The 21,549-nt window shown below is 40.3% G+C and overlaps 1 protein-coding gene across 1 annotated transcript in view; it reads right to left on the bottom strand.

Annotated features, from left to right (window-relative positions):
• LY75 (lymphocyte antigen 75) overlaps positions 1-16,363 on the bottom strand; it is a 43,480-nt gene extending 27,117 nt beyond the window's left edge. Inside the window, exons 1-13 of the mRNA XM_079310482.1 lie at positions 16,147-16,363; positions 13,685-14,059; positions 12,650-12,823; positions 12,225-12,389; positions 11,553-11,663; positions 9,753-9,893; positions 7,995-8,183; positions 7,174-7,331; positions 6,246-6,356; positions 4,934-5,022; positions 4,416-4,588; positions 4,041-4,237; positions 2,882-3,024 (exon numbers count right to left, since the gene is read on the bottom strand). Of these exons, the coding sequence (XP_079166608.1) occupies positions 2,882-3,024; positions 4,041-4,237; positions 4,416-4,588; positions 4,934-5,022; positions 6,246-6,356; positions 7,174-7,331; positions 7,995-8,183; positions 9,753-9,893; positions 11,553-11,663; positions 12,225-12,389; positions 12,650-12,823; positions 13,685-14,059; positions 16,147-16,348 (2,228 nt within the window). The 5' untranslated portion in view covers positions 16,349-16,363. The remainder of the gene's footprint in view (positions 1-2,881; positions 3,025-4,040; positions 4,238-4,415; positions 4,589-4,933; positions 5,023-6,245; positions 6,357-7,173; positions 7,332-7,994; positions 8,184-9,752; positions 9,894-11,552; positions 11,664-12,224; positions 12,390-12,649; positions 12,824-13,684; positions 14,060-16,146) is intronic.
• Between the last annotated feature and the right edge of the window lie 5,186 nt (positions 16,364-21,549).

Here is a 21,549-nt window from a genome sequence, read left to right as displayed (position 1 = left end):
AACTAAAACATACATACAATTTGTGCTTTGCAATGGGCTCCACACTGAAAGATCCTAAATCTCTAGCAATAACTGCAGAAGACTGGTAGTTTCTTTTACATGGAGCTAAACATTCCTAAAAGTCAAAGTACTACAGGATCAAAGAAATACATCAGATTGTGAAGGGACTATAAACCCACAATTTTTATGATCATATTCTAACTGCCAAAATATAAAATTATTTTCTCTGTCCTTTATGACAGCTCCAACACAAGATTAAGTACCTACGTGAAGTTTTAGAGGCTTGTAGGTCAAGCTAGCTCTTGACCAGAGGTAAGGTATATATCTGGGCCAACTCCTTAATGGTGCAATTTAATGCATTATTTAATCTTACACAGTGCTGACCTAAAACTCTGCATGAAGCCCATCCGGCCACCCTGATTTCCCTGCTGTAACAGGCTACTGCACTAGCTAAATCACGTCCTCCTAATTACCTGCTCTTGAGTGAAAGGAAAGAGAAGCTGAATTAATGCAATTAGTACAACTTGCATCTCAGCTTTACTGCTGTTTTAGCTGTTCTGTTAAGGTGATTTTTTTTCCTTTACAACTCAAATGTTTGTGTGGCTTTCTAGATTCAAACCAATTACAGCAGCAGAGCTGTTCATATAAAAGGTAACCTGGATTTCTTTCCAGTAAGGTATCCTTGCTGAAATGTTACTTCTAAGCAGTCCAAGTTATTTCTCCTGTGTGCCAATGCAGAATGCTTACAAATGCAGTCCAAAAGAAATGGAAGTAACTGAACCAGATCTGTTCTGCCTGTATCATGTCCCTTAAAGCCAAAAGAGGTTATCTCCTATTTCTTCTAGACAGGGGAAGGCTGGCAGGCAAATTTTATTTTCCTTTCCAATGGCAATAGCCTGACTTGGCTAGAGTAATTTTGGCTCTTATTTGACTCTAAGGTGGAATCTGAGTAAAGAACAGAATGGACTAGGCAAGCTGCCCTTTTCCTGGTGAACCAAAATGACTCTTGCTAACATTTAAAAACAAACAATTCTCAATGAGTCACCAGAGAACCGTGCAAGGGGAAAAAACCCGAAACCAAGAGAGCTGAGGTGTGGCTCCTTCCCCAAGCTGAAATGAATGCACTGAATGAATGCTTTAGGTTGGAGTTTGCACTGAGTAAATACAGAGAATATGAAAAAACTGCATGCCAGCACACTCCAGCAGCTAGTCCCATCTAATATCACCTTAGCATGATTTCTCCCAGTTAGCTAAAGTATTTGTTCTTGGTGAAATAATTCACATGGTTTCCTATCTCAAAGGAGCTTGATTTTTAGATTAACTACCCTTGACATTTGACCTCCAAAATATTTTATGTAATCAACACCTCTGAATAATTTAAAGGCATAACTATCTTCAACAATTCATCATGTTATCTAAACAAACATTATTTAAAACACCTCAGGCAATATCTGAACTGAAATACTACATAGCTGAATGTTCTGCAGTGCTGAAAAAGGGGTTACCCAGATAAAAATACTGTGTTTTCAGTTGTATTTGATATGAGCAGTTACTGCAACACTGACTGCAGAGTCAATTTCTACCAGGTTCCATATATTGCCCTTCATTTTAAGTTCTGCTGGAATAATATTGAAATACTGGAACTCATCATCTTTCAGACTAAATTCAAAATTTCTGAATTATGGGAAATGCAGAAGCATTGTGTGTCAACTGACTACCTCAAAAGACAGAAGTCTCCACCTTTAAACTCCTAACAGAAAATATAATTAATACCTCAGACAGTCTGCAAGCTGAAAAGCAGTTCCAAGTACTTGTAGGAAAATAAAATGTTACTTCTCTATTCACATTTCATAGTAGATTAAGTGCACTAAAACAGAATTCCTAATCAAATAAGGTCTTTGTGCACTGATTTTTATTGTGAGAATTCAGCCAGTTTAGCAAAGGAATCACAAGTGGCTTTTACACAACTAAACTATCTATATATAGAGCATACAAGTTTGGTTTTGTCTCTTATTAACATAAACACTGAGTAATGTTCATGACTCGTGCACTTCTAAAAAAAGTTCGCTGGTTTCTCAAGTAGGCACCTCTTCAGTCATCAGATTTAAAAATTTAATCACGGTGTTGTATGCTGGCAGCTTCTGCAATAATCCTGATTTAGTTTGTTGATGAAAAAATTTAAATCACATAACTGGCAGCATTTGAGTTTAAGCAGGCAAAAGTTCTGAAAAAACAGACTGTCAATCAAAAAAAACATATTACACAAGGATCTGACATCACACCCATGCCTAATAAACCTTAGCAATGACAGTTCATTTGATTAAAAATAAAGCTTTAAACTCATAAATTATTTAGCATTTAATCTGTTGATACCAGAACACTCAGCACACCCATCTAATGCCCATACAGTGTTAGTGCAGCTATGCCAAATAGGATCTGTGCCAACCAGATTGCTGGACACTACATTATTCACATTTTCAAAAGTTAGCACCCAGTTTAGTCAGGATGCATTTCATGAATAAAAATGAGACGTATCTGAAAAACTGAAATAATAACTCATCTCTAAAGAATAGGTACATTTAACATCTAGCTGTGTCAAAATTCAACACAGAGAAGGAAAAATGCATTCTAACAACTGACTCTGATTTGCTTCGAGCATCTTCCATTACATAAATTTCTCTTCCTGTGCTGCCTCTAGCAATGTGAAATATTTGCCCAAGCTGTACTCCCTTGACATTTTCCAGCAAGGCAGTTCAAATGCCACCAATAGCTGTGGGAAACACAGTTGTCACACACTATCTCATATTTGCCATTTGGGGTCAGCAGCAGCATTTGCAGTCCACTGCAGAATCAAAATTTTTTAACATGGCTAGTTTGTTACCTGATCATTTTTCTCAGGATAGAATGAAGTGCCTTAATTTCTTCTGAGTGGCTAAAACTAGGCAGATGGCCTCCAAGGGCTTCACAGAACCTTTCTGCCTCTTCCCAGGTCCTGGTTCGCAGCACTCTTTCACTGTGGAAGAACTTCACAACAGCCAAATGTCAGAGCAGAAAATGACACATGAGGCAGTATTTTTAAAACACTCCTGTTCTACTAAAATATGGCCACTTGAGATTTAATAACTGGTATTTCCATAGGGAAAGAACTTGACTTTGTAACAATTTTTCTTTCAGTTTGTTTGACAACAACCAGACTCTGAAGTTTAGCTGACAAAATTTGTTTCAAACACAACATATTCCACATGACAGACTTCCTCTGTTTTTCTTTACCAGAAAGATTCTAGAAACCAGCAGCCTGCTCATTCCCTAACTGCAAGTTAAGTTTTAAGGGACGTTGTTCTTTAATGTTTATGGTGAACTACAACACCTGATGTTCACTGAAACTGGGTTCACTAAAGCGATGTGCATGAATGAAGTTCTTTGGCACACCCTTGGCTACCTGCATGCATCTGAGCTACAGGTTTGGCTCATACACCTCAGCTAACACGTACACTTGATCCCTTGGTTTCAGTCCAAGCCAATTCCCATCAGCTGGATCTCTCTGCACAGACATGCTGCATTTGGTCAACAGCAGTTGTGGAGAATCTGCCAGGCCAGCTGTCATGTCCATCACTATGGGACAGTGACACTGCACAGCAGCACAGACTGATCCCTTTGGGATGCTTGCCCACACCCTTGTTATTCAAGTTGGGTTTCCCCACTTTGCTACATGAGCTGTTTACAAGAAACAGATCATTGCAGATGCTGAATCCAAAAATAATGAATAAATAATCCAATGAACCACCTCAGTTTTAACTTGATTTAATTTTTAATAGGAGGGGAAAAACCTGCATTTCTAAATACAAATTTAATTAGCTAAACAGCACAGCTGCTTGTTTCCACTACTGCAGTCAATCTGAATCAACACCAATTCCCTCTCCTGGTGAGGAGCACCTCTAAAATGCCCTCCAGGGCAGCCATGCCCACAAAATGGCAGCTGATCACTCACTTCCTCCAAGACAGTAATGAGCAATTAACACCAAACAGGAATAACATTTTACCTTGTAGCAGGCAAGGCCAGATCCATTGTGCCACCCAGGGGGACAGGGATCAGTTGGCTTTGGGATTACTTCTGGCTCCTTGGGCTTCCCAATGTATTTTTTGCATACAGAAAATGCTTTAGTGGTTTTACAATCCTTAGTTTCCCACTTTCCAAGAGAATTTCCACTGGACATGGCCACACATCCTCCTGAAAACTCTAAAATTAAAGCCACCAAAACCACATTTATAACCATTGGCTGGTTTTCAAAAAAACCTGTGACATAATTGTGAATTACTACATCATTGCATGCTTGGAGTTCTGTGACATGGTACTCCAGTGCTCGCTCAATGTAAAAGCACAGTAGTTTTATGTGTTTTTCAGTTTTCAAATTTACCTGGTTGCATGGAATTCCAGTTAGTGTATGTCACAGCCTCAGGTGTTTCCCCATCCACTGTACCCCAGGAATATATTCCTGACTGGCTAATATCCTGCAAACCAGTCCAGAAGTACTTTTCTTCAACTTTGGTGTGTTTTCTAATTAGACTATTAATAAACTCTTGCTCAAACCTGAAAATTCAGAGATTATTCAGAGTTAATATTTGAATGATACTAAACTATAGACACAATTAAAAAAACAGGGATATTATATGAGCCAGTTCAAGCAGTCATCCAGGTAGTCCCATATCCAACATGGGGTCAGCAGGCTGGGAATTCTCATACTTCCAAGGTTTCACATTCTAGGTTAACCATTATCACACCATGGAAAACACAGCTTTCTAGTTCTTGGCAAAAGCAGTTTTCTCTCTACTTTTTCTTTATAAACCATTAGTTATGATACAGCAGTTTTAATCTCTGATTTTATCTCCAGGAATATGATGTTAAACCTGCTAATAAATTACAAATGTGCTTTACCTGTTCATCACTGTAAGATTGCACTGGGCTCCAAATGAAACTTCCATTTTATCAATCCTGTAACAGTAGTTTCCATGTCTCTCCCACCCCTGGTCAGGGAACAAAAAACACGTTTATACAAAACAACTTAGTTTAAGCATTACCTACAGGAGAAAAATAAATCACTGCCAACACTGGCTGGTGCCCACAAGCTGGCACAGCATATACAAGAAAGAAATGCACAGTGTCACACACAAGGTCTACTACCATCAACTCTCAGATTCACAGTTGCAAAAAATAATGCAGCCACAGGAATAAAATACACCACTGTTTTAGCTTGCCTGGGCAGAGTCTTCTGACCACTATGTGCATTTACAGAGAGAAACACAAGGGCAACAGCCCAGTCCTATTCAAAACAATAGGAGTTTTCATGCTGTTCCACCAACGCCAGGATTCAAACCCAAGGATACTAGGAAGGCATACACCAGTGTTTCTTCACTTTTCAGAAAAATACTTGATAATGAAAACCTGTGAACTTACAAAATTTCTCTATTATTCAAACATTTCTCCCCATATTTACACGGAAATTTCAACATTAATGTGTTAACTCTTTTCTAACCAAGCAATGCCACTAAGTATCTAAAGAGCAGAGAAAGCTGTAACTCTACATGCTCTAAGTCTCTGCAATGACAGAGTACAACAGTCATGTAGAAAGAAAGATAGGGTAAACATCTTTCCTGTTGCAAGCAATATGCCACACAAAACTGAACCAAGTAATTCTGAAGTAGCTGGGAATACCATCCCAGGCTATTTAAAAGAGAAAAGCTTTATTCAAGCCATAAGATGCCATGCTGTAAAAAAAACAAAAAAAACAATCAAAAAACCAGAAAGCCCCTATCTTCAAGTCATGTAACAAAAATGAGTCAGTGAAGTGTAACAAACTTAATCTCAGTCAACAATCTCTGCATATCTTTATGTTGCAAAGTGTTTATCCTAAATTTTAAAACATAATTTGAGCAAAAGCAACAGAACAAATGGTGTTATCAATAACATTTCTAATAAAATCAACCTACTTTAAATAAATAAATAAAACATAACTTCTCCTGGGTTCAAGCTCATAATACTTTCATCAACAAACAGACTGATAATACATGCAGTGCCTGCTTAGGAAAATGTGACATTTGGTTTAAGCTATACAAATGTCCTTTTTCAGATAAAATGTTTCATAGACTTTACTGAACAGACTAGAAAGAAATGGAAGTAGAGGAAGTAAGTGATTTCAAGCAGGTTTCTGAGCCAAATGACAATAAAAGAAATAGAGGCTTCCTATTACCTCTTCCAATGAACAACTTTCATCAGATTTTGTTTCATTCAAAATCTCTCCTTTTTTCTTGCAAACATATTTCAATTTTTCATCACAGGATTTGACCCTCCACTGTCCCAGCTGTGAGAATGAAAGAAAAAAGAAAGCATTTTAAGTTCTGGAAATCTTTCAAATTCTATGTTTTCAGGGGCTGTTTCCATTGGCAAGAAAGACAAAATGCCTCTAGTATAGGTACTGGGTGGGATGGACTGGATTATATGCACAGGTACATGTTTGGAAGGGAGAGAGAAAACTGACACACAAGGAGATGGGAGGATTCTGGATCACATCCAAAAAGGAAAGAAAAGGCCAGGGTGGTGCCAACTCTCTTAGCCCAGGAAGGGAATGGGTGCAGGAGGTGTGCTCAGCTCAGAGAAGGTGAGTGCAGCTCCAGTGCCGGGCTGAGGGCAAGCAGGCAAATGCATGCTCCCCTTTCCTAATAAATCTGCAGGATAGGATATAGCCTGCTTCCAACTCTTAGTGACCTCCTTCCTTCATCAACACCCTTTTTAGAACATTCCATCCTCAGACTGGGTGACCCAAATTGGTCTGGGAGGTGACTGAATCCAGATTTCCCTTCCTTCCTACCTTTCTGCCAGAGACAAGCAAGAATACAGTAACCCAAAATACAGAGTGACAAGGTCAACTGTCTGGCCAACAATGTGGTTGTCTCAGAGCTAAGAGTCATTTCTTCCATTCTTTGCAGTACACAGCTACAAAGTTCTAGCTAAATAATTTTAAGAAATTTTCTTGTAGAAAAATGTATTTTAAAGATTATTCCAGAAATAGACCAGCTATCTGCTTTATCCCCCTCGACTTTCACACACACCAATGTTGCCTCTACTATGATGAAAAAATACAAAACAACAACCAAACTCAACACTTAAGGTACTCCTACCTTGCCTGAATATGACACACAGTTAGGAGTGCTATTAAAGGGAACTTTTGGTTCATTCTGATCCCAGTAGGTAAAAACCACAGGCGAGTGATCTGACCATTTGAACAAGGTTGGCACATCATCATTCTTGAGACCCATCCACATTTCCTCTTCAGCATCTGTAAGTTAAAATTAGGTCAACATTGTCATTTCAATTTTTTTTTTCTTATCAGCAAAATTTAGTATCAGCAAATTAAATTTTTTATCATACTGTGCAGCAGTATAGTGATACTCTTTTTCTTATAGTGAGAAAAGGTATTTGGCACAACCATAAGGTATGTTTGTCATCTTGTTCTTAACTTATATTCATGACTTTCAGTAAGTTTCACAGAGAAGGAACAAACAGGAAAAAACCCAACTACAAATAAATAGAAATAACCAACACACAAGAAAAAAAAGACCTCAACCAAATTTAGAGTGTAGGCAGACATAACATCAAACACTATGGATACTATTTATTAGTTCAGTGACTCAGCAGTCAAAATATTGACCTAACTATCTACTATTCTCTTTGAAGGAGCAAATTAAGCATAAAGTATTAAAAAACCTAGAAGCAGGTTAGCCTAGTAAATAAATAAATTAATAGACTGAACCAGAACAAGTCCTAACACAGCCTGGATCTGCACAGCAATATTCAACACTAGCCTTAGTACAAGCTCAGCATTAATACCCACACTTAAAAGCTAGAGGTTATGACAACCATATGCTAGAACGTGGAAAGCAGTTTGTCATTTATGGTGTGCAGCACTTGCTGCTTGACCTTCACAACTACCCCAACTTACCATTATGAAGCTTTGTAACAATCAGTTCAACATCTGCTAAAGAGTGAATGCTGATGAGGTTACTCTTATTTGCTTTGCACAACTCATCTGCTGTACTCCAAGATGCCTCATTGTTTACCAGATTGTAGCAAAAGCCATCGTGGGGGAGCCAGCCAGGATCACAGCGAGTATCCAAGTGTCTCCAAAACTCTAATAATGAAGAGAAATGGAATTAGAGGCTTTTGTTTTACATTGCCTACTGCAAGGAGTTGGCTGTAAAGTCAGCAGCACCTTGAAAATAGTCAGAAGGCAGCAATCAGAATGTGTTCATATCTCTTTAAGGCTCGTATAAAAAAGGGTCACAGCTTAGTCAAACAAATACATTCAATGTAGCATTAGGAAACTCATAATATTTTGGGGGCATGAAGTAGGTAGAAGGAGAAATAAGTTAGTGGGAGTGAAAGTAGAAAGTAGGATTGCATTACATTAAACTGGTATTAGTGTAAGTGAAAGGTTCAAAAGTAACTGTAAACAAGATTTCAAAAGCAACTGAAGATAAATCAAATTGATTCATTGCAGGAAAGAAGCACACAACTCAACAAATTCTTAGCTTTAAATATTTTTTTCTTCTCAAGATATTCAAGAATTCTAGCTAGTTTTAATGGCTGCTGAAAAGGTATACACTAATAGCCTTTCTGGTTCAAAACACACTATAAAATACTCCAACCACTGGAATTTTGTTTTTTAATGAATCAAACACTATATAAACACACTGGTAATAACTCTACATACCCCACTGAGGAGCCAGAGAACAGACAAGAATTGTTAACTGACAACTAGCTTTCAGAGCATCACTGCAAAATTTGAACCAGTTCAGTTAAATTTAAAGTGATTACCATTTCTTCTTCAAATGCACAAACCTCTCCAGAGGCAACAGAAGAGAACACACCTTAGCCAGAGACACTCCACACCTCTGATCCTCTAGTCTTCCCTGCGATTCTAAGACAATTGCCTTTCAGCAAGCTTTTGCAGGAGAGCCCTGCAAACTGGAGCCCTGGGAACTGAGTAAGGTCAAAGCACACATAGAAGAGGTCATGGACATGGGAAGGGCTGGATATTCAGGGGTAGATAAATGGCCAAAAGCATGGAAGCAGTTATATGTCATGGCTGGACACTGTAAACACTGAAGGCCTCTCTCTGTGTGTAGGTCAGGATAAAGGAATTATTATCCTCTAAGAGCTGCTTTGGGTCCAGTAAAGATTGCACACTGAACAAACTACCAACTCTTGCACTCTGATTTTCAGCCCTTGGCCTGGTTTCAGAGGACAGTAAGGTTATTTGACTACCTCTATTTGAATTCAACAGAGTTTGATCCAAGACCCAGGTAAGTCCCATTTTTTGTCAATACACACCAGGAGTGAGAGAAACAGGCTTAAAGCAAAGATTGAAAGGTTTGGGATGCAACTGTCAATTCCAGACTTCCAGTAATACATTAAATAAGGCACAAGCCATGGAGGAAAATGTGATGAAAAGGGCAGGACTGCTGCAAAATGCTTTATGTGTGAATGAGAAAGCTGCAAAAAATGAAAACTGTTTGTGATGCATCATCTTGACACTGAAGAAACAGAGTTTGCTTCTGCTCTGCTAAAAAACCCAAAGCTGTTGTGAAAATGTTTTGGCAGAGATGCCTGAAAAGGCTTGGGAGGGAAAAGAAAGACTCCATAAGTGAACATTATACTCCTATTAACATACAAAACTCAAAAATGCAAACTGTCCTACCTGGAATGCTTGAAACTTCATTGAGTGACTTCTTGCAAGCATATGGAAGCTGAGTCCCACAGTGGTAACTCTGCCACTGACCTGAAGCAGCATCCATCACCACACAACTCGTCCCATCCAGTGGGGATAAACTCTGCATATCTATAGACAGCAACAAATAAAAACATAACAGTACAAGTTACCAAACAGTAAGGCAGTGAGTGATCCTTTTTACTACTGGTTTTCAATACAAGAATTTTGGATAGTACAGCACCTTGTATTTGAAGAACATAATTTGCATCAACTGAGGGAAGCTGTCCTAGCACAGGTCCCACACAATGTTTTTTTCTAAGACAGAAAGTTTCAGAATCAAAGAAACTTGACTTCTTTTCCAGTGTTTAATCACAGAACCAGGAGGAATGTTCTATTTACAATACAAGGAACCCTTGGCTGAGCACTTTCCCAGACTAAAAATATCTCAGGGGAGAGCCATTTTTGCAGCCCTCAGTTTCCTTTGGCAATCCCATTCCACCCTCACTCCAAACACCGTTCTGCACTTTCTCTCAATGATAATCATAACCTTTACATTAACAACAAACCTTTGACAAGGCCCCAGATTTGAAACAACACCGAGAATAACTCTTTTTTGTAGTCTTCTGCTTCCCTTGGAGCCCCTTTCTAATGCAACCTTTTCACTTTCTTTTTCTTTGAGCCTCAATACAAATCCAAGCTGTGACCTACAACCTTCAGCTCCCCCTGTACTGGTTCGTTCAGGCTCACAGAAAAAAAGCTCAAGGTAAATCTCAGTTCTCCATGAAAGAGAACAGTGGAACAGGGCCAGGATCCTTTCAGAGGGGTAAAGTGAAAGGAAAAGTAACAGACTCAACTTGCAGGTATCAAAGTTCCTGTAAGGCACCAGTAAGTACTTTCACAAGAGGGGCAGAGATGAACATGTCTGCCACGACTGCAGACTAAACAATGCCCCTACATCTCAGGACAGTCTGGCCTCTAGCTCTGCATTACAGTCCTACAGAGTGGTCACAGTTCCAGAAGGTGCAGTTAATAGCACAAGCAGCAAAGTTCTTAACCTTTCCTAAAGACAGAGTACATTTGGAAAATCCCACAGAAATTTCTTAGCAAAGCTATCAAAGAAGTAACAGAAACCACTTCTCAACTTTTCACAGAATTCCAGTTGCACCACTATTCTAGAAACTAAAGAAAAAAGGAGAATTCCACTTAAAGATCAAATACAGCTCGAATGACAGAACATTAGCTTCAGTATTCCTGATAACTATTACTCTAGGATTCTCATATACACATAGATTCACAAAATATTTGTGAGAACATTACAAAATCATCCTGAAAATTTCAAATAGTCTCACTAATTTTACTAGCACCCTTGGAGTAATTAAAAAGGTTTTCCAAAGGCTTTATACTTCCTTCATCTTCACATTGAAATAAATTTAGGTGACACCTTGAAGTTCAAAAATCCAAGTGAAACTTCTAGGTAACATCAGTCTGTGTGTGAACACAAACAATCAGCATATTTGAGGAAAATTAGTGTCATTCTATCAGTGGGAGGAGAAATTCAGCAACCAGGAAAGCTCTGGATACTTTGCTGAAATAGACTTCAAAAATACTATTTAATTTTTACCTTTTTAGAGATTTATTAACCTAATGTGCCGTGAATATAAAATGAGAATAGAAAGACTTGCTGGCTAGGAGGAAAACATGCTTCTGAAAATGGAATGTGATGGAAAAAAACAAATTAATACTAGTTACTGTTGAGAATATTGTCTATTCCACCAGAAATATCAGTACCTGGATGCCAGTTGAGAAAATTCAAAGGTTTGTGATCTGACCACTGCCAACCACCAGAAACATCCAGTTGATTTAAGCCAATCCAGAAGATCTTGGCTATGTCATCCTTGCCTAGAGATAATTTTTTTTTTAAGAAAACAATTAGTATAAAATGCTCATCATTTATTGGTCTCCTTTAAATTAAAAATGCATTTGGAAATGGCATGCATTTCAGGAAACAAAGATTGCTACTATAATTGGACATGCAAACTTTATTGAACTGAGGAGGAATTAATCCACACAAGCGTTCCCTCCTAATGTCTTCAAATGTTTCTCTTTTGGTTTTATAGCCCCAAAGGCACTTGGATAATTTCTCCAGGTCAAGACTGAACATCAGGGAGGTCAATTTCATAACATGAGAGTAACATGCTGCTAAAACACCAACTGCCACTCTGACCTGTACTTAAGATTTTGGGGACATTCCTCATTAACAATATGAGCAACATCTAACTGCTATAATGAAATCATAACTCCCTAAAATGAGATTGGCAGCTTAGTTTTTCAACACAAATGAAAGCCAAAATGTTTTAAAGTACAATCAACTTTTAACCCAGAGATTTAGGACAGAAACTAAAGTGCTGCCTCCACTTTATAAAGATTTTCCAATATTCATATGTAAATAATTACACCTACCTTGTATATAACTTAATTCAGATGCATTTTGGATGCTAAGCAAATCTCCTCCTTGCCTTTGACATGAAATATAAGCTTCCTTCCAAGAAAGAGCAGACTGTGTATTGAACTGGTAGCAATTTTCAGATCCTGGATCATGCTCCCAGATATCATGACAACCATCCTCTGTTTAAAGAAAGCAGAAGGTAATTGTAACTACAACTATACAGAAACATTATGAAAGTTTCAAAAGAAAAAGTTTTGAATATAATATAATGTAGTGAGTGTCTATTGATTTTTATATTGGTCATCACAAATACTTGCAGTGTAAGCCAACACTGCAATGGAAAAGCTTTTACACAGCTTAACAGCCACATGAAGGTGCAGCTGTACACCAGAGAAGTGACAGAATGCCTTCAGGATGTCTATTTAGAAACCCAACATGCCTGGCTGTAAGCAGATTCCCCATTTTCCATCACGAGAATAATCTTCAGAAGTGGCACACCATTTCCCTCCTGTGTGTGTTTCATCCTGAATGCAGTCATGATGCCACACTTTGTTGTACAGAAAGGGGAACTCACAGGGTTTACCATAAGAGTTGCCATCTTTGGTATAAACTTCTGCAGGAAAAAAGATAAAAGAAAATAAAAAACAAAGAAGTAAATACATCCCCTTTGCTTAGACATGGGAAGTACAGCAAATCAGTGTTACTGCTTGTACAGACACAGTTAACCTAAATGCATGCAAATCACACTTGTGGTCTTAAAATACCATATTTTCTTGATACAAATAATATACAGCTATGCCAGAAAGGAAAGAAAAAATTTACATTGAGGAATATTTTTCTGTACTTTTTCTTCTGAGAAACAGCACAAGCATGTCTCCATCCTGGCAAGCCACAATTGTCCTATTGAAATCCAAATGCTTTGCAGAGTCCTACAGAAAAAGGACTCTTAAAAATCAACACATACAGAAGAGGGAAAAGGTAAGGCACATTTTCACCACTTCTTCCAACAATCATTAGATTTCAGACAGGACTGGCTTCCATGGCAAGTGCACACACTACCATACCAAAGCTCACAGTCCAGCAGGCTGTGAGCTGGCAGCATGCTCTGAATTTGACTGTACAGCCTACCAGCAAAGAAAACATCCTCAAACTCTGCTAACAGGAAAATTCCCATCATGGTGAGGAAGACAGTGTCAATTCTGAGAGAAGGTGGTTGGTATTTCATAAATAAATAAGTTTGCACTGAAATACGGAGCAGGGGGGATTTAAACATGCGAAGAAAGCCACTCAGTAATGCAACTCCTGCAGTTGCACTGTTACTTTTTATTAAAAACCTTTAAGATTTCTCTCTACAGCACAACATTCTATTGCTTTACTGATCAGTCTTTTCACACAACTGTTTTGGAGAACTTACTGGCACAGACATACTCAAAAAGCCCTTAACAAATAAAAATTCTCTGAAGCGCAAACTTACCATGGTAGGGATACCGACATATATCACTGGAGGAATTGTTGCTTTTCCACTGGTCTGTTGCATTTATGCTTGCAGTCACATAGTTATTCTTGACAGTCACTTTGTACTGAGATGCACCAACGATGGAAGCATCAGCACATCGCCACCACAGCATTAACTCTGAGTTACAATCGACCATTTTCAGGCGAGACAGAGATTTGGTGAATATATCAAGTCCCAGGCACTGTTTGGAGCCCAAGTGGAAGAGGCGATTCTGGGATACCCATTTCCATAGAGCTTCCCTTGTATCCCTGCAGTCATCTATGACTATCAGCGAGTTTTTAACTTGCATGCACTTGTTCTGTTTGCCATGGCGAATGGTGAAAGCATCATTGCCTGTATCAAAACAAACATATGGCTATGAATCAGTACCGTTTTCACAGGAAGCTCATCTTTAAAAGGGTATTCACATTCTGAGAAATGCTTTCAGAAAAGTACAACTGTTGTTCGTATGTTAAACCACCTCTTTTGTAGAAGCCACATTAAGTGCATTTTCCTGCTCTTCAGTGTTCTGAGGGAGAAGAGCTCTTTCTAAGTCTTTATAAAACAAGGAGAGATAAAATGAGACTTCTAAGTCTAATTCTAGTGATAAGAATTCTTCCTCAATATTTAACATATGATGATTGCATCAGCCCCTGATTAATTTGCAGGCTTATTGGGTAAAGAATCTCATCTTCATGCCCATCTGCAAACACAGTAACACACACAACAGACAGCATAAAACATAATTAATAATAATCTTCACTTACTAAGCACTTTTGTTAAAACTGTGTATCGTGTATGATAACCCAGCTTGTATGGTTTACATTTGAACCAGTTTTGTGGGTGCAACTGCAGTACTACTAAGTTAACTGGCTCTGCCAGTTGTAGAATAAATATCCCACTAAAGACAGCACACAATGGGTTAGGAGTATAGTTTTTAAAATAACGCAGCGCCCCCAGTTTCATATTCAGTTGTGATGAGTTTCATTTTCACTTCTGGCGTAGCTTGTGATTAAAGAGAAAAATTAAAGTTTATAAAGCATAGAATACCATTTAAAAAGCATATGGATCACCCTCCTAACATAAGCTAACACCTCTGTCAGTGAAGAACACTTATGATGAGCAGCAATAGGTTAAGTGAACCATGAAAAAGTCCCTAAAACTACCTCCATGCCACAATAAAGATGGCGCCACAGCATAGACCTTTCACTAATCAGGCTGAAACAGACCTTGGCTGTCCCAGACCCACAAGGCTATTATTCTGCTGCTTAAAAAAAGAATCTGCTGAGTAGCGTTTTGTGTTTAATACCAATGCACTGTCAATCACATTCCCACTGCGTTTTTCTGTTATGACTTACTAATAGGTTTGGCTGAAGAGGAAGGAAACTATTCAGTGATGTTATGCAGTGAATTTTACCACTACTTCCAAGTATACCCATGAATTTTCCACTGTGTAAGTGCCAAACAGTATTTAAATGGTACCTAGCTGATCACACCATAAACAAGAATCTCTAAGACACCCACTGATTACAGTGAATTTTTTTTAAGTAGCACATTTCAACCAATTGTCCTTTCATCCTATTAATTAAGACATTTTAACAACCATTCGTTTTTTGTGGTATCCTTTAACCCTGTACATTTACAGTGCTGTATCTGCTTTTGCTTTTTATTCTCCCCTCACGACTTTCTTCTTCTTTTTTATTTCTTGTAACAAGATTTTAGCCTCTTCTCACGTCTTCTTTCACTTCAGCCTCCACAACCCTCACGCTATTACAGAGTGGAAAGTCACTTCTTAAAATTTCCCTGGAAAAACTGCTGATGTTGTCTCATCAAATCTCTCTGTGCAGTAATTTATTAATGATTATTCCCGTTCAATGCTCTGGCCATGAAGTTTTAGTGACATGTTCAGCTACCAACCTGAGCCTTTACTATCACAGGATATAAAAAATACGAGGTGCAACTTAGCGAAGAGCTCAGCTTGTTTCCCAGAAGCTGTGACCACACTAGCGGCTTTCGTTTACAAGAAATTGCTCAACGTGAAACTTTTCCACCTGCTTCCTGCGGGGAAAGGCGAGCCTCCTCCCGTGTCTCGGTGCGGACAGCGCAGCGGGGCGCGCCGCGGAGCCGGGCCGGTTCCCGTGCCCGAGCGGTCCGGCCAAAGGCCGCGGCCGGCCCGGCCCGCGGGCACCGGAGCGCGGCAGCCGCGCCTTTCGCGACGCCCCAGGCCGAGCGCACGGCCCGGGAGGCGCTCCGGGGCTTTTCCCCGCCTTCTTCGCTTCTCCTTCTAAGTTTCCCAGGTTGGAAACCTTCTAAGTTTCCCCGTTGGACTTTACCACGGAGCGCAGCGGCCGGGGCGGAAGGCCCGTCACACCGCCCGTGACCCGCCCAGCCGCCCGCTCCGGGACCCTCCGCACCCGCCGCCCACCCGCCTCCGCGCTCACCTGAGGGGTCCCGGCGGGCCGCGCAGCACAGCAGCAGCAGCCAGGCGAGGCCGCAGGCGCGCAGGCAGCGCCCGGCGCCCGCCATGGTGGCCGTGCCCGCCATGGTGGCCGTGCCCGCGGCGCGCAGGCTGCGCGGAGCGGCCGCGCTGCCCGGCCCGCCGCGCCCGAGCGCCGCGCCCGCCGCGCCCCGGCGCCGCCCCATTGGCCGCCCCGCGCGCGTCACTTGTTGCCAGGAGGAAAGCGGCCCCCGAGGTTGGGGCCGGGCGGGGCCGGCCCGGCGGGAGCGAAAACGGGAGAGCGCGGGTGAGGGGAAAAGGCGGGGAGAAGAGAAAATAAAAAAAAAAAAAGAGAAAAAGTAAATGGGGAAAAAAATAAAGAAATTAAAAATATATATAAAAAGTGGAAATCCCGACGAAAAAGCGGAAGAGCAGATCGAATTGTCGCGTGGTCATTAAAGTTACAACTTAAAAGCAAGCAAGCAAACAAACAAACAAAACAAACTTTTGAAGTTGTTGGGTAAAAAGGGGAACGCGTAACTGCTAGAAGTGAAGAAAAGCCAAAAGGTGAATAGAATAATCTAAACTTAACAAGCACGCTGAAGTAAAATATTTAAAATGGTACAAATAATACAAATCACGGTGCGATCCCCGATCCCCTCCGGCCGGGGGAGCGGCTGCCAGAATTGCGATTATTGCCGGGGTGGCAGAGGGGATGGCAGAGGGGATGGCAGAGGGGGTGGCAGAGGGGATGGTAGAGGGGATGGCAGAGGGGATGGCAGAGGGGGTGGCAGAGGGGATGGTAGAGGGGATGGCAGAGGGGATGGCAGAGGGGGTGGCAGGAGGGGATGGCAGGAGGGGATGGCAGGAGGGATGGCAGAGGGGGTGGCAGGAGGGGATGGCAGAGGGGGTGGTAGAGGGGGTGGCACAGGGGATGGCAGAGGGGATGGCAGGAGGGGGTGGCAGAGGGGGTGGCAGAGGGGGTGGCAGGAGGGGATGGCAGAGGGGGTGGTAGAGGGGGTGGCACAGGGGATGGCAGAGGGGATGGCAGGAGGGGGTGGCAGAGGGGATGGCAGAGGGGATGGCAGGAGGGGGTGGCAGAGGGGGTGGCAGAGGGGGTGGCAGGAGGGGATGGCAGGAGGGGATGGCAGGAGGGGGTGGCAGAGGGGGTGGCACCGCGCCCCTGCAGTAACCGCGGCTGAGGAACCAGCGCGCGTGGCCACGGGAAGTTACAGAAACCAAAAGTAAAAACACCTACGTGGCGAGATCCAGCTAGGCTGAAGGAGGAAAAGAGAAAGAAGGGGAAAATGATAGAATTTACGTGAAATGAAATCAAGTTTATAGCTGCGTGCCGTCTGATTCAATGCTTACCTGGACAGGCTGTGTAGCTCAAGCTCCAGCTGTTTGAAAAGAGATTTGAAAAGTTCCAAGAAAAAAAGCCTTTTTTTTTTTTTTTTTTTTTTTTTTTTTTTTTTTTTTTTTTTTCTTCTTTCTGGGAAAATCTATTTTCATTAGACTTAGAAGAACCAGCTCAGGGAAATAAATACTAAATGTACATAAAGATGGGAAAGGCAATGTGCAGTCTGTTTTATGTGCTTGCAGTGTGCCCATCCTGCAGGAGTGTGCACACCTGGGGATGCAGGATTTGAGGGTATGCCAGGCTGGGAATTGAGTGGAGATGCAGCGAACAAAAACAGACACCTGCAAGTTAACAAATGTTCTCTCCTGCTGGAAACTGCAGAGCAACACATGGCAGCCAAGGCAGGAGCTATTTGAAAAAACAGGTTCAGGAAGAGAGGAGCTGTAGATGTAGCAAAATCAAATCTGTGTTGCCAGAAATAATTCATTTTCAGGAGCAAAGTTTTAAAGTCTCCACACAGAGAATGGGAAGCAGAAATTCCCCACTGGTGAGCCTGATACAAAAGCAAGCTGTTGAAACTAAAATTAAATATGGGATGGGATGGTGTGTCTCTTTCAAAATAAAACAAGAAGCAGGTGTGAACCCTGTGTTCCCATCAATCTTCTCAAATGTGTGTTATTAATGTACTGTAATGTCCTAGACTGAGAATGGTTAGTAGTAGAGTTTCACTTCAAAATTACAAACATGCAGTGCATATTTATTGAACAGCAATTTTGAAATTACCAGCATGCTCCTTATAACACATACATCAGCAAATATTTATATTAATAGAGGAGAGGTTCTCTAAGGTATGTTGACATATGTAAAATATGCTTTCAGATGCACACTTCTGATTTCAGCTCCTTTTTTGTTTATTGGTTTATAAAATATTATCTTTGATTATACAGACTCAAACCCTGATCCTGGCTCAAAAATTAAAGAATGCTCAAAAATAGGAAAAATTGCAGTTTGCAATGGTGCCTCTTAGTTTCAGTTTTGGGTTCATGTGCATGTCCTATACTTAAATTCTGCTATACATTAATGTAAGAGGAGATACAAAACGTAAAGCCCTGATGAGCCCACCAGCCAACCAAAAGTTTTGAAAGAACCTGCAGGAAAAAATGAGATTTGCTGTATGTCATGTGATAACCTATGGAACTCTAATAAAGTTTTCTCTTATTGGAAAAATGGGTTTGCATTAAAGCTTATCAAAATTGTAACAATGCCAAAGCATACTTCTTACAGGATTTATTCTTTATTAAGGAGGCTTTTGCATTTAATGTGAGCTGTACAGTAGCCATTACTGAACATAATCAGTTAGCAGTTTCTGTATGGCAAGTCTCAAACATTATACATCCCTATGAATATCTTCAGCTCACTTCAAAGCAGAGCTAATGGCTGAGCAAATTTCAGCCATGCCTGTAGAGATAACCAAATACAGAATTTCAGATACAGGAGGGCCCAGCCACAGAGCTCACAGTCGTGCACAGCAGCCTTTTGCTTCCAAGAAGACTACTTTGCCTTTCCAAACAAAAACCCTTTCAAGGTGCCAACATCATGACTAAGAGCCTTGTATTTCTAGCAGGAGTCTTTGTGGGTTATCACTGGATAATTTTTTGCCCTTATGCCTGTATGTTTTTAACAATAGCATTGCCTTCAGAAAGTGTCAACACCTGTCTATCCATAAATCTCCACCCCATCTCTGTTCTGCTCACCACATGAAATAGATGCTTTGCAATGAGCAGCCTTCCTCCTTTTACATTCAACACATAATCCAGTTTTTCTGGCTGGGTGCATCCACATGTGCCAGTGAGCACAAAGGGAATGGTGGAAAAGGATTTGCTACCTACAGCATCTCCTGAGAGCAGAGAGAGGCTCTGAAGATTGTAACTTCTGCTTTTCTCTGCTTCCTCCACCAGTGATTTTGAAACTGGGACATCTGAACAGGGATCACTAGTTAGTTATTACATTTTTAACCTTGCAACGTGGGTGCTTACAATACTTAAGTTCTTACAGAAAAGAATTAAAAATCAACCAAACCTAACCCAACAGCCACATGAAGGCTTACAAGAGTCACAGGAGCAGCTATTTCCTGAGGGAAAGGACTCTCTCCAAGAAAGTGATGGTACCCACAAAGCAGCCAGCAGACAAAGATTTCAGTGCTACCTAGATTCTGCTGCTAATTTTAATATTAGAACATGGCTCTGGTTTGAGTCAAGTGCCTGCTAATCATCTAAAATATCAGCCTTAGACATGTTTAAAGATAGCTTAATGGAGAAGAAAGTTGGACAATTCCAATTTCTACCATAAATGCAGCTAAAAGTCAAAGAGTTCTTTTTTTTTGACAGATACACAAGTTTAGTTTGATGGAGTTGATCCTACACATGGCTATGAAAAAAGTCACTAAAATGCAGAGGAGAGGTGACAAGCATCCAGCAACTGATTTGGATTAAAAGACTACCCAGAGAGATCTTTAAGCAGTAACTTCAATTTAGCTCTGCATAAACTCCATCGGGATGGTCTTTTCTTCAGGGACACTGAGTTTATTTGCTGCCTTGTTTTTTTAAATGGATATCGAGGACTTAATTATTTTTAAACATCAAAGAAGTTTTGCTTCTAGCAAAAAAGGGAACACAAAGGAAGATGGCTTTTCTGTTGTTGCTCTAGATTTCCTGTTTCCAGTTGTGGTGGCCTAACCTTTCAGCACATTATGAAACTCTCATATTGCACAGTAAACTTAAGATGGACTCAAAAGCTCTCTCAGCTGAGTTTATATGTATTTCTTACATCTCTTCTACAATCTCTATATGAATCTTTGGCACGAGTTCCAAAGTTTTGAGGCTTTTGTTGAGCTTTAAGGGTTTATTATTGCAGGGACTCTAACATTTGATTCTCTTTAGGTATCACCATTCATAATAAATACCTAGGTGTTATTATAGCATTTTAGAGACTGTTCTGTTTATTCTACTGGATGGGGTAGATAACTTTCAGAAATAATAAAAGGAATTACAGATCTTTTTTCTAATATCAACCTTCTTTTTCACTCAAATGTGACTGTGGCAACTTGTGTACTGCTGCCTCCAGCTCTGCCCTGATTCATATTCAAATGTTTCTATTCAGGCCCACTGAAATACTTGAAACAGTTTTGGGAAATAAGACAAAGAGTGTGGACACATCCACATTGCATGTTTGTTTTCTCTGGGTGTTGGTTTGGCTTTGACTCCTGATGGGATCTCTGTGTGCTTCTGGAACAATGACAAAGCAATATAAGCAGTACTTTAACATTGAGACAACTGCTTGAAATTGTAAAGTGGTAAATGATACTTTTCTGTAGCACTGGAAAAAGGGGCCTCTGACATCTGTACTGTGCATTTTCAACCGAAAATGTGCCTTGGTTTAGTAGGTCTACTGGCAGACTTAATATGCTCAATCTTCTCAAAAGCTGTTCTTCCTTGTCACTGTGTCAGTGTGGGATTAATACTCAAATTATGATTACAGGAACTGGCAAACAAGATGACATTTTGTATCACATTACATTTGTTGCAGAAAACATAATTTGAAGGAATGATCTAAAAGAAAATCAATTATCATCTGAAAAATGGTTTTTAAGCAAATAAAAGTCAATTCAGGTAGAAGAGATTTTAATTTAAAATTTGAAAGGTGTTTGGTGTTTTGGGGAGGGGTTGTGTTGTGTTTTTTGGGGTTTTTTTTTGGTGGGTTTTTTTTGTTTGTTTGTTTGGTTTGGTTTGGTTTTTGGTTTTTGATTTTTGTGTTTTTGGTTTTTGTTCTTTAAACATGCAAAGCAGAACAATTTCCTGAAAGTGGTGGGAAAGAGCCTGTAGTTTTGGATCTCACATGTTTTGGAGGCAGAATTCATTCCTGAGTCATAACAGTCTCTAAAATGCCCCACAGCCTTACATTTGACCAGGAAGAAGCAAACCTTCAACAAGTAGATGAGAGAATGGTTTAAAGGGCAAAATTCCAGATTGATCTGGAATTTTGAGCTTG

This window comes from Erithacus rubecula, assembly GCF_903797595.1.
Source record: "Erithacus rubecula genome assembly, chromosome: 8".
Classification (NCBI taxonomy): Eukaryota; Metazoa; Chordata; class Aves; order Passeriformes; family Muscicapidae; genus Erithacus; species Erithacus rubecula.
Note: the sequence above shows the minus strand (reverse complement) of the source record. Positions and strands in the feature narration are given on the sequence as shown.